The 15,000-nt window shown below is 46.3% G+C and overlaps 1 protein-coding gene across 1 annotated transcript in view; it reads right to left on the bottom strand.

The window, feature by feature from the left end:
• Positions 1-15,000, bottom strand: part of LOC121561885 (caskin-1-like) — a 47,547-nt gene that overhangs the window by 27,901 nt on the left and 4,646 nt on the right. Inside the window, exons 3-4 of the mRNA XM_045218832.1 lie at positions 5,442-5,540; positions 348-553 (exon numbers count right to left, since the gene is read on the bottom strand). Coding sequence (XP_045074767.1) covers positions 348-553; positions 5,442-5,540 — 305 coding nt within the window. The remainder of the gene's footprint in view (positions 1-347; positions 554-5,441; positions 5,541-15,000) is intronic.

Here is a 15,000-nt window from a genome sequence, read left to right as displayed (position 1 = left end):
ACACTCCTGAAACACACACACACACACTCCTGAAACACACACACACACACTCCTAAAACACACACACACAAACACACACACACACACAAACACACACACACACAAACACACACACACACTCCTGAAACACACACACACACACTCCTGAAACACACACACACACTCCTAAAACACACACACACAAACACACACACACACACTCCTGTAACACACACACACACAAACACACACACACAAACACACACACACACTCCTGAAACACACACACACACACACAAGAGACAGACTTAGTTAATCTGTGAATCATTTCACCAAGTGACACACACACACTAACAGCCATCCCCCACCTTGACTCCCTCCGCCTGTGCATGCAGCCCGGGAACGTTGAGGCCGTGTGTGTTCAGACTGCTAGGTGGCGTGTTAGTAGCGTGTGCCGCGGCGGGCGGAGGAGGAGGAGGCGTATTCAGGGCGTGTTGGGTATTTCCAGAACTCTGGACGCTGCCGAGGGAACGAACACTACCCAGGCTACCCACGCTGCTGCTACGGTCACCACCTGCACACACAGGTACACACAGGTACACACAGTTTTAGATAGAATGGGGTGTTCCTCAGGGTTCTATTCTAGGAATAGATAGATAGAATGTGGTGTTCCTCAGGGTTCTATTCTAGGAATAGATAGATAGAATGTGGTGTTCCTCAGGGTTCTATTCTAGGAATAGATAGATAGAATGTGGTGTTCCTCAGGGTTCTATTCTAGGAATAGATAGATAGAATGTGGTGTTCCTCAGGGTTCTATTCTAGGAATAGATAGATAGAATGTGGTGTTACTCAGGGTTCTATTCTAGGAATAGATAGATAGAATGTGGTGTTCCTCAGGGTTCTATTCTAGGAATAGATAGATAGAATGTGGTGTTCCTCAGGGTTCTATTCTAGGAATAGATAGATTGAATGTGGTGTTCCTCAGGGTTCTATTCTAGGAATAGATAGATAGAATGTGGTGTTCCTCAGGGTTCTATTCTAGGAATAGATAGATAGAATGTGGTGTTCCTCAGGGTTCTATTCTAGGAATAGATAGATATAATGTGGTGTTCCTCAGGTTCTATTCTAGGAATAGATAGATAGAATGTGGTGTTCCCTCAGGGTTCTATTCTAGGAATAGATAGATAGAATGTGGTGTTCCTCAGGGTTCTATTCTAGGAATAGATAGATAGAATGTGGTGTTCCTCAGGGTTCTATTCTAGGAATAGATAGATTGAATGTGGTGTTCCTCAGGGTTCTATTCTAGGAATAGATAGATAGAATGTGGTGTTCCTCAGGGTTCTATTCTAGGAATAGATAGATAGAATGTGGTGTTACTCAGGGTTCTATTCTAGGAATAGATAGATAGAATGTGGTGTTCCTCAGGGTTCTATTCTAAGACCTCTGTTATTTCTGATTGTTATGATGAAATGATCAACATCAATATAATATATTACGCACAGAGGCACAGACATACAGCGCCTTCAGAAAGTATTCACACCCTTTGACTTTTCCACATTTTGATTTGTTACAGCCTGAATTTAAACTGGATAAAATAAAAAATAAAGGTCACTGGCCTACGCACAATACCCCATAATGTCAAAGTGGAATGATGTTATTCCAAATGTTTGACTAATTCATTCAAAATGAAAAGCTGAAATGTCTTGAGTCAATAAGTATTCAACCCCTTTGTTATGGCAAGCCTAAATAAGTTCTGGAGTAAAAATGTGCTTTACAAGTCACATAATAAGTTGCATGAACTCCCTCTGTGTGCAATAATAGTGTTTAACATGGCTACCTCATCTCTGTACCCCACACATACAGTTATCTGTAAGGTCCCTCGGTCGAGCAGTGAATTTCAAACACAGATTCAACCACAAAGACCAGGCTGGTTTTCCAACGCCTCACGAAGGGCTCCTATTGGTAGATGGGTAAAGAAATAAAAAAAGCAGACATTGAATATTCATTTGAGCATGGTGAAGTTATTAATTACACTTTGGATGCTGTATCAATACACCCAGTCACTACAAAGATACAGGCGTCCTTCCTAACTCAGTTGCCAGAGAGGAAGGAAACTGCTCAGGTATTTCACCATGAGGCCAATGGTGACTTTAAAACAGTTACAGAGTTTAATGGCTGTAATAGGAGAACTGAGGATGGATCAACAACATTGTAGTTACTCCACAATACTAACATAATTGACAGAGTGAAAAGAAGGAAGCATGTACAGAATAAAAAATATTCCTAGTTTGCAACTAGGCACTAAAGTAATACTGTAAAAAATGTGGCAAAGCAATTTACTTTTTGTCCTGAATACAAAGTGTTATGTTTGGGGCAAATCCAATACAACACATTCCTGAGTACCACTCTCCATATTTTCAAGAATAGTGGTGGCTGCATCATGTTATGGGTATGCTTGTAATCGTTAAGGAGTCGGGAGTTTTTCAGGATAAAAAATTAATGGAATGTAGCTAAGCACAGGAAAAATCCTAGAGGAAAACATGGTTCAGTCTGCTTTCCACCAGACACTGGGGAGATGAATTCACCTTTCAGCCGGACAATAACCTAAAACACAAGGCCAAATCTACACTGGAGTTGCTCACCAAGAAGACAGTGAATGTTCCTGAGTGGCCTAGTTACAGTTTTGACTTAAATCTGCTTGAAAATATACAGCAAGACTTGGAAATGGCTGTCTAGCAATGATCAACAACCAACTTGACAGAGCTTGAAGAATTTTGAACAGAATAATGGGCAAATATTGTCCAATCCAGGTGTTCAAAGCTCTTAGAGACTTACCCAGAGAGACTCACGGCTGTAATCGCTGCCAAAGGTGATTCTAACATGTATTGAATAAGGGGTGTGAATACTTATATAAATAAGATATTTCTGTATTTCATGTTCAATACATTTGCTAACATTTCTAAAAAAATGTTTTTTTTGTCATTATGGAGTATTGTGTGTAGATGTGTGAGAAAAAAAACCTATTTCATCTATTCTGAATTCAGGATGTAACAACAGAAATGTATAATAAGTCAAGGGGTATGAACACTTTCTGCAGGCAGTGTATTCCATAATGCATCTGTACAACAGCACACACACACACGCACACACACACCAATACACACACCAATACACGCACACACACACCAATACACACACAAATACACACACACACCAATACACACACACCAACACACACACCAATACACACACACCAATACACACACAAATACACACACACAAATACACACACACCAATACACACACAAATACACACCAAACACACACCAATACACACACCAATACACACACCAACACACACACCAAACACACACCAAACACACACCAATACACACACCAACACAACGACACACACACACCAAACACACACCAAACACACACCAACACACACACACACACACCAAACACACACCAATATACACACCAATACACACACCAACACACACACACACACACACACCAAACACACACCAATACACACACCAACACACACCAACACACACACCAATATACACACCAATACACACACCAACACAACGACACACAACAACACACCAAACACACACCAAACACACACCAACACACACACAAACACACCAATACACACACCAATACACACACAAACACACACAACAAACACACCAATACACACACCAATACACACAAACACACCAATACACACACCAATACACACACCAATACACACACCAATACACACACCAATACACACACCAACACACACACCAATACACACACCAAACACACACCAAACACACACAACACACACCAATACACACACCAATACACACACCAATACACACACCAAACACACACCAACACACGCACACACACACCAATACACACACCAATACACACACCAAACACACACCAACACACGCACACACACACCAACACACACACCAATACACACACCAATACACACCAATACACACACCAATACACACACCAATACACACACCAATACACACACCAATACACACACCAACACACACACCAACACAACAACACACACACCAATACACACACCAACACACACACACACACACCAACACACACACCAAACACACACCAACACACACACCAATACACACACCAAACACACACCAAACACACACCAAACACACACCAACACACGCACACACACACCAACACACACACCAATACACCCTCGTACCTGCGAGGGCTTCCGAGCACCCAGACGTCCTCGCTGGCGCCGCCCCTGCTGGCCTAAGGTGGGAGAGCCGTGGGGACTGGCCTCAGAGCTCCGAGAACCTGACATACACACACACACACACACACAAAAACACACAGACACACACATACATACACACACACACACCAATACACACACACCAACACACACACCAATACACACACACCAATACACACACAAATACACACACACAAATACACACACACCAATACACACAAATACACACAAACACACACCAATACACACACCAATACACACACCAACACACACACCAAACACACACCAAAACACACACCAATACACACACCAACACAACGACACACACACACCAAACACACACCAAACACACACCAACACACACACACACACACCAAACACACACCAATATACACACCAATACACACACCAACACACACACACACACACACACCAAACACACACCAATACACACACCAACACACACCAACACACACACCAATATACACACCAATACACACACCAACACAACGACACACAACAACACACCAAACACACACCAAACACACACCAACACACACACAAACACACCAATACACACACCAATACACACACAAACACACACACACAAACACACCAATACACACACCAATACACACACAAACACACCAATACACACACCAATACACACACCAATACACACACCAACACACACACCAATACACACACCAAACACACACCAAACACACACAACACACACCAATACACACACCAATACACACACCAATACACACACCAAACACACACCAACACACGCACACACACACCAATACACACACCAATACACACACCAAACACACACCAACACACGCACACACACACCAACACACACACCAATACACACACCAATACACACACCAATACACACACCAATACACACACCAATACACACACCAATACACACACCAACACACACACCAACACAACAACACACACACCAATACACACACCAACACACACACCAACACACACCAATACACACACCAACACACACACACACACACCAACACACACACCAAACACACACCAACACACACACCAATACACACACCAAACACACACCAAACACACACCAAACACACACCAACACACGCACACACACACCAACACACACACCAATACACCCTCGTACCTGCGAGGGGCTTCCGGAGCACCCAGACGTCCTCGCTGGCGCCGCCCTGCTGGCCTAAGGTGGGAGAGCCGTGGGGACTGGCCTCAGAGCTCCGAGAACCTGACATACACACACACACACACACACACAAAAACACACAGACACACACATACATACACACACACACACAAAAACACACAGACACACACACACAAAAACACACAGACACACACATACACACATACATATGCACACACACACACAAAAACACAAAAACACACAGACACACACATACACACATACATATGCACACACACACACACAAACACAAAAACACACATACACACCTTTATTACCACTTTACCCTGCTGACACTCACTGGGGCTGGACACACCTACACACACCAACAAACAAACCCCACCTTACCCCACCTACACACCCAACATACAACCCCACCTTACCCCACCTACACACCAACATACAACCCCACCTTACCTCACCTACACACCAACATACAACCCTACCTTACCCCACCTACACACCAACATACAACCCTACCTTACCCCACCTACACACCAACATACAACCATACCCCACCTCACCTACACACCAACATACAAACATACCACACCCCACCTACACACCAACATACAACCCTACCTTACCCCACCTACACACCAACATACAACCCCTACCTTACCCCACCTACACACCAACATACAACCCTACCTTACCCCCACCTACACACACCAACATACAGTGGGGGAAAAAAAAGTATTTAGTCAGCCACCAATTGTGCAAGTTCTCCAACTTAAAAAGATGAGAGAGGCCTGTAATTTTCATCATAGGTACACGTCAACTATGACAGACAAAATGAGAAGAAAAAATCCAGAAAATCACATTGTAGGATTTTTAATGAATTTATTTGCAAATTATGGTGGAAAATAAGTATTTGGTCAATAACAAAAGTTTTTCAATAGTTTGTTATATACCCTTTGTTGGCAATGACACAGGTCAAATGTTTTCTGTAAGTCTTCACAAGGTTTTCACACACTGTTGCTGGTATTTTGGCCCATTCCTCCATGCAGATCTCCTCTATAGTAGTGATGTTTTGGAGCTGTCGCTGGGCAACACGGACATTCAACTCCCTCCAAAGATTTTCTATGGGGTTGAGATCTGGAGACTGGCTAGGCCACTCCAGGACCTTGAAATGCTTCTTACGAAGCCACTCCTTCGTTGCCCGGCGGTGTGTTTGGGATCATTGTCATGCTGAAAGACCCAGCCACGTTTCATCTTCAATGCCCTTGCTGATGGAAGGAGGTTTTCACTCAAAATCTCACGATACATGGCCCCATTCATTCTTTCCTTTACACGGATCAGTTGTCCTGGTCCATTTGCAGAAAAACAGCCCCAAAGCATGATGTTTCCACCCCCATGCTTCACAGTAGTTATGGTGTTCTTTGGATGCAGCTCAGCATTCTTTGTCCTCCAAACACGACGAGTTGTGTTTTTACCAAAAAGTTATATTTTGGTTTCATCTGACCATATGATATTCTCCCAATCCTCTTCTGGATCATCCAAATGCACTCTAGCAAACTTCAGACGGGCCTGGACATATACTGGCTTAAGCAGGGGGACACGTCTCGCACTGCAGGATTTGAGTCCCTGGCGGCGTAGTGTGTTACTGATGGTAGGCTTTGTTACTTTGGTCCCAGCTCTCTGCAGGTCATTCACTAGGTCCCCCGTGTGGTTCTGGGATTTTTGCTCACCGTTCTTGTGATCATTTTGACCCCACGGGGTGAGATCTTGCGTGGAGCCCCAGATCGAGGGAGATTATCAGTGGTCTTGTATGTCTTCCATTTCCTAATAATTGCTCCCACAGTTGATTTCTTCAAACCAAGCTGCTTACCTATTGCAGATTCAGTCTTCCCCAGCCTGGTGCAGGTCTACAATTTTGTTTCTGGTGTCCTTTGACAGCTCTTTGGTCTTGGCCATAGTGGAGTTTGGATTGTGACTGTTTGAGGTTGTGGACAGGTGTCTTTAATACTGATAACAAGTTCAAACAGGTGCCATTAATACAGGTGACGAGTGGAGGACAGAGGAGCCTCTTAAAGAAGAAGTTACAGGTCTGTGAGAGCCAGAAATCTTGCTTGTTTGTAGGTGACCAAATACTTATTTTCCACCATAATTTGCAAATAAATTCATTAAAAATCCTACAATGTGATTTTCTGGATATTTTTTTCTTAATTTGTCTGACATAGTTGACGTGTACCTATGATGAAAATTACAGGCCTCTCTCATCTTTTTAAGTGGGAGAACTTGCACAATTGGTGGCTGACTAAATACTTTTTTCCCCACTGTACAACCCTACCTTACCCCACCTACACACCAACATACAACCCTACCTTACCCCCACCTACACACCAACATACAACCCTACCTTACCCCCACCTACACACCAACATACAACCCTACCTTACCCCACCTACACACCAACATACAACCCCACCTTACCCCACCTACACACCAACATACAACCCTACCTTACCCCCACCTACACACCAACATACAACCCTACCTTACCCCACCTACACACCAACATACAACCCCACCTTACCCCCACCTACACACACCAACATACAACCCTACCTTACCCCACCTACACACCAACATACAACCCCACCTTACCCCACCTACACACCAACATACAACCCCCACCTTACCCCACCTACACACCAACATACAACCCCACCTTACCCCACCTACACACCAACATACAACCCTACCTTACCCCACCTACACACCTCCCACACAACCCTACCTTACCCCACCTACACACCAACATACAACCCTACCTTACCCCACCTACACACCAACATACAACCCTACCTTACCCCACCTACACACACCAACATCCAACCCCACCTTACCCCACCTACACACCAACATACAACCCCACCTTACCCCACCTACACACACCAACATACAACCCCACCTTACCCCACCTACACACCAAACCTAAGTCCTTCCATTCAGTACGTGTTGTGATACATAGAAATAGGACAAGATAGATTGGCAGACAGAGATGGAGTGGAGACAGCACAGGCCATGCATACCCAATCTATAATCTGTAGACTAGAACTAATACTAAAACCACCACAAGCACTACTATTACATACTACTACATTATGACTATTAACAATACTACAAATAATACTAATACTATACTACTACTACTACATCTATAACTAGTATTAGTACTAAAACAACAACAACAGAATGGTCAACACTAACTATGCTACTAACTTAATGGTAGTAATACAACCACCATTATGACTATTAACAATACTACAAATAATACTAATAATACTACTACTAGCACTAACCACAGTGATGGGAATACCACAGTAATACTATAGTAATATGATGTATCGATCAGAGCATTCATATGTTTGAAAATAGTATTGACTATATGATTTATTACAAGCTATGAGTTTTAGCTGGATACCTGGCAGGCTTGGCTGCTCCAGACTCGTAGAAAGAGGAGGAGAGGGGAGAGGAGGAGGACTGGAGAAAGGAGAAGTGGAGAGGTGAGGAGGGGAGAGGAGGAGCGGGGGATAGCCAAAGGAGGAGAAGAGAGGCGTGGTTTGGGTGAGAGGAGGATGAGGAGGATGAGGAGGAAGAGTCAGAGGGAGCATGTGGGAGCGATGGCCGGTCGCTGTGGTAACGAGGCAGGGGAGGGACAGGGGGCGTGTCTACGAAGAAGGAGGGTGTGGCTCTGCTGGGAGGGGGAGGTCTAAATACAAACCAGGAAGAGGGAGGGGAAAACAACAACAAACCCAAAACACAACGACAATCAGTCAAATAAAACTCAAAATAGAAATAGAAATTCAAAATATATAAAACAATAATAATAGGTTAACTAAAATATTATATTACATATAAATATAACACAATATTCAATATTCATAACTAAAAATATAAAACAATATCAAATATAATACAAATGTTGATAAAAGACAAAATGTAACATAAAAACAAATGTAAAAAGATTTAAATGAAACTGAATCTCAAACGGTGGGTCGGTCTAGGAGGTAATGACAGATATAGAGATGAAGGTAGACAGCAGGAGGTGAGATGGGGAGAGGGACGGTCTAGGAGGTAATGACAGATACAGAGATGAAGGTAGACAGCAGGAGGTGAGATGGGGTGAGGGACGGTCTAGGAGGTAATGACAGATACAGAGATGAAGGTAGACAGCAGGAGGTGAGATGGGGTGAGGGACTGTCTAGGAGGTAATGACAGATACAGAGATGAAGGTAGACAGCAGGAGGTGAGATGGGGTGAGGGACGGTCTAGGAGGTAATGACAGATACAGAGATGAAGGTAGACAGCAGGAGGTGAGATGGGTGAGGGACTGACTAGGAGGTAATGACAGATACAGAGATGAAGGTAGACAGCAGGAGGTGAGATGGGGTGAGGGACGGTCTAGGAGGTAATGACAGATACAGAGATGAAGGTAGACAGCAGGAGGTGAGATGGGGTGAGGGGACGGTCTAGGGAGGTAATGACAGATACAGAGATGAAGGTAGACAGCAGGAGGTGAGATGGGGTGAGGGACGGTCTAGGAGGTAATGACAGATACAGAGATGAAGGTAGACAGCAGGAGGTGAGATGGGGTGAGGGACGGTCTAGGAGGTAATGACAGATACAGAGATGAAGGTAGACAGCAGGAGGTGAGATGGGGTGAGGGACGGTCTAGGGAGGTAATGACAGATACAGAGATGAAGGTAGACAGCAGGAGGTGAGATGGGGAGAGGGACGGTCTAGGAGGTAATGACAGATACAGAGATGAAGGTAGACAGCAGGAGGTGAGATGGGGAGAGGGACGGTCTAGGAGGTAATGACAGATACAGAGATGAAGGTAGACAGCAAGAGGGATGGGGTGAGGGACTGTCTAGGAGGTAATGACAGATACAGAGATGAAGGTAGACAGCAGGAGGTGAGATGGGGTGAGGGACGGTCTAGGAGTTAATGACAGATACAGAGATGAAGGTAGACAGCAGGAGGTGAGATGGGGTGAGGGACTGTCTAGGAGGGTAATGACAGATACAGAGATGAAGGTAGACAGCAGGAGGTGAGATGGGGTGAGGGACGGTCTAGGAGGTAATGACAGATACAGAGATGAAGGTAGACAGCAGGAGGTGAGATGGGGAGAGGGACGGTCTAGGAGGTAACTGACAGATACAGAGATGAAGGTAGACAGCAGGAGGTGAGATGGGGAGAGGGACGGTCTAGGAGGTAATGACAGATACAGAGATGAAGGTAGACAGCAAGAGGGATGGGGTGAGGGACTGTCTAGGAGGTAATGACAGATACAGAGATGAAGGTAGACAGCAGGAGGTGAGATGGGGTGAGGGACGGTCTAGGAGTTAATGACAGATACAGAGATGAAGGTAGACAGCAGGAGGTGAGATGGGGTGAGGGACTGTCTAGGAGGTAATGACAGATACAGAGATGAAGGTAGACAGCAGGAGGTGAGATGGGGGTGAGGGACGGTCTAGGAGGTAATGACAGATACAGAGATGAAGGTAGACAGCAGGAGGTGAGATGGGGAGAGGGACGGTCTAGGAGGTAATGACAGATACAGAGATGAAGGTAGACAGCAGGAGGTGAGATGGGGTGAGGGACGGTCTAGGAGGTAATGACAGATACAGAGATGAAGGTAGACAGCAGGAGGTGAGATGGGGTGAGGGACTGTCTAGGAGGTAATGACAGATACAGAGATGAAGGTAGACAGCAAGAGGGATGGGGTGAGGGACTGTCTAGGAGGTAATGACAGATACAGAGATGAAGGTAGACAGCAGGAGGTGAGATGGGGAGAGGGACGGTCTAGGAGGTAATGACAGATACAGAGATGAAGGTAGACAGCAGGAGGTGAGATGGGGTGAGGGACGGTCTAGGAGGTAATGACAGATACAGAGATGAAGGTAGACAGCAGGAGGTGAGATGGGGAGAGGGACGGTCTAGGAGGTAATGACAGATACAGAGATGAAGGTAGACAGCAGGAGGTGAGATGGGGTGAGGGACGGTCTAGGAGGTAATGACAGATACAGAGATGAAGGTAGACAGCAGGAGGTGAGATGGGGTGAGGGACTGTCTAGGAGGTAATGACAGATACAGAGATGAAGGTAGACAGCAGGAGGGTGAGATGGGGAGAGGGACGGTCTAGGAGGCAATGACAGATACAGAGATGAAGGTAGACAGCAGGAGGTGAGATGGGGTGAGGGACGGTCTAGGAGGTAATGACAGATACAGAGATGAAGGTAGACAGCAGGAGGTGAGATGGGGAGAGGGACGGTCTAGGAGGTAATGACAGATACAGAGATGAAGGTAGACAGCAGGAGGTGAGATGGGGTGAGGGACGGTCTAGGAGGTAATGACAGATACAGAGATGAAGGTAGACAGCAGGAGGTGAGATGGGGTGAGGGACTGTCTAGGAGGTAATGACAGATACAGAGATGAAGGTAGACAGCAGGAGGTGAGATGGGGTGAGGGACGGTCTAGGAGGTAATGACAGATACAGAGATGAAGGTAGACAGCAGGAGGTGAGATGGGGTGAGGGACGGTCTAGGGGAGGTAATGACAGATACAGAGATGAAGGTAGACACAAGAGGGATGGGGTGAGGGACTGTCTAGGAGGTAATGACAGATACAGAGATGAAGGTAGACAGCAGGAGGTGAGATGGGGTGAGGGATTGGTCTAGGAGGTAATAACAGATACAGAGATGAAGGTAGACAGCAGGAGGTGAGATGGGGAGAGGGACGGTCTAGGAGGTAATGACAGATACAGAGATGAAGGTAGACAGCAGGAGGTGAGATGGGGTGAGGGACGGTCTAGGAGGTAATGACAGATACAGAGATGAAGGTAGACAGCAGGAGGTGAGATGGGGTGAGGGACTGTCTAGGAGGTAATGACAGATACAGAGATGAAGGTAGACAGCAGGAGGTGAGATGGGGTGAGGGACGGTCTAGGAGGTAATGACAGATACAGAGATGAAGGTAGACAGCAGGAGGTGAGATGGGGTGAGGGACTGTCTAGGGAGGTAATGACAGATACAGAGATGAAGGTAGACAGCAGGAGGTGAGATGGGGTGAGGGACTGTCTAGGAGGTAATGACAGATACAGAGATGAAGGTAGACAGCAGGAGGTGAGATGGGGTGAGGGACGGTCTAGGAGGTAATGACAGATACAGAGATGAAGGTAGACAGCAGGAGGTGAGATGGGGAGAGGGACGGTCTAGGAGGTAATGACAGATACAGAGATGAAGGTAGACAGCAGGAGGTGAGATGGGGTGAGGGACGGTCTAGGAGGTAATGACAGATACAGAGATGAAGGTAGACAGCAGGAGGTGAGATGGGGTGAGGGACTGTCTAGGAGGTAATGACAGATACAGAGATGAAGGTAGACAGCAAGAGGGATGGGGTGAGGGACTGTCTAGGAGGTAATGACAGATACAGAGATGAAGGTAGAGCAGCAGGAGGTGAGATGGGGAGAGGGACGGTCCTAGGAGGTAATGACAGATACAGAGATGAAGGTAGACAGCAGGAGGTGAGATGGGGTGAGGGACGGTCTAGGAGGTAATGACAGATACAGAGATGAAGGTAGACAGCAGGAGGTGAGATGGGGAGAGGGACGGTCTAGGAGGTAATGACAGATACAGAGATGAAGGTAGACAGCAGGAGGTGAGATGGGGTGAGGGACGGTCTAGGAGGTAATGACAGATACAGAGATGAAGGTAGACAGCAGGAGGTGAGATGGGGTGAGGGACTGTCTAGGAGGTAATGACAGATACAGAGATGAAGGTAGACAGCAGGAGGTGAGATGGGGAGAGGGACGGTCTAGGAGGTAATGACAGATACAGAGATGAAGGTAGACAGCAGGAGGTGAGATGGGGTGAGGGACGGTCTAGGAGGTAATGACAGATACAGAGATGAAGGTAGACAGCAGGAGGTGAGATGGGGAGAGGGACGGTCTAGGAGGTAATGACAGATACAGAGATGAAGGTAGACAGCAGGAGGTGAGATGGGGTGAGGGACGGTCTAGGAGGTAATGACAGATACAGAGATGAAGGTAGACAGCAGGAGGTGAGATGGGGTGAGGGACTGTCTAGGAGGTAATGACAGATACAGAGATGAAGGTAGACAGCAGGAGGTGAGATGGGGTGAGGGACGGTCTAGGAGGTAATGACAGATACAGAGATGAAGGTAGACAGCAGGAGGTGAGATGGGGTGAGGGACGGTCTAGGGAGGTAATGACAGATACAGAGATGAAGGTAGACAGCAAGAGGGATGGGGTGAGGGACTGTCTAGGAGGTAATGACAGATACAGAGATGAAGGTAGACAGCAGGAGGTGAGATGGGGTGAGGGACGGTCTAGGAGTAATAACAGATACAGAGATGAAGGTAGACAGCAGGAGGTGAGATGGGGAGAGGGACGGTCTAGGAGGTAATGACAGATACAGAGATGAAGGTAGACAGCAGGAGGTGAGATGGGGTGAGGGACGGTCTAGGAGGTAATGACAGATACAGAGATGAAGGTAGACAGCAGGAGGTGAGATGGGGTGAGGGACTGTCTAGGAGGTAATGACAGATACAGAGATGAAGGTAGACAGCAGGAGGTGAGATGGGGTGAGGGACGGTCTAGGAGGTAATGACAGATACAGAGATGAAGGTAGACAGCAGGAGGTGAGATGGGGTGAGGGACTGTCTAGAGGTAATGACAGATACAGAGATGAAGGTAGACAGCAGGAGGTGAGATGGGGTGAGGGACTGTCTAGGAGGTAATGACAGATACAGAGATGAAGGTAGACAGCAGGAGGTGAGATGGGGTGAGGGACGGTCTAGGAGGTAATGACAGATACAGAGATGAAGGTAGACAGCAGGAGGTGAGATGGGGAGAGGGACGGTCTAGGAGGTAATGACAGATACAGAGATGAAGGTAGACAGCAGGAGGTGAGATGGGGTGAGGGACTGTCTAGGAGGTAATGACAGATACAGAGATGAAGGTAGACAGCAGGAGGTGAGATGGGGTGAGGGACGGTCTAGGAGGTAATGACAGATACAGAGATGAAGGTAGACAGCAGGAGGTGAGATGGGGTGAGGGACGGTCTAGGGAGGTAATGACAGATACAGAGATGAAGGTAGACAGCAAGAGGGATGGGGTGAGGGACTGTCTAGGAGGTAATGACAGATACAGAGATGAAGGTAGACAGCAGGAGGTGAGATTTTACATTTACGTCATTTAGCAGACGCTCTTATCCAGAGCGACTTACAGAAGCAATTAGGGTTAAGTGCCTTGCTCAAGGGCACATCGACAGATTTTTCACCTAGTCGGCTCGGGGATTAGAACCAGCAACCTTTCGGTTACTGGCACAACGCTCTTAACCACTAAGCCACCTGCCGCCCATGAAGGTAGGAGGTAATGACAGATACAGAGATGAAGGTAGAGAGCAGGAGGTGAGATGGGGTGAGGGATGGTCTAGGAGGTAATGACAGATACAGAGATTAAGGTAGACAG

Source organism: Coregonus clupeaformis, unplaced genomic scaffold, assembly GCF_020615455.1.
Source record: "Coregonus clupeaformis isolate EN_2021a unplaced genomic scaffold, ASM2061545v1 scaf1840, whole genome shotgun sequence".
NCBI lineage: Eukaryota > Metazoa > Chordata > Actinopteri > Salmoniformes > Salmonidae > Coregonus > Coregonus clupeaformis.
This window is presented reverse-complemented; position numbering and strand designations above follow the sequence as displayed.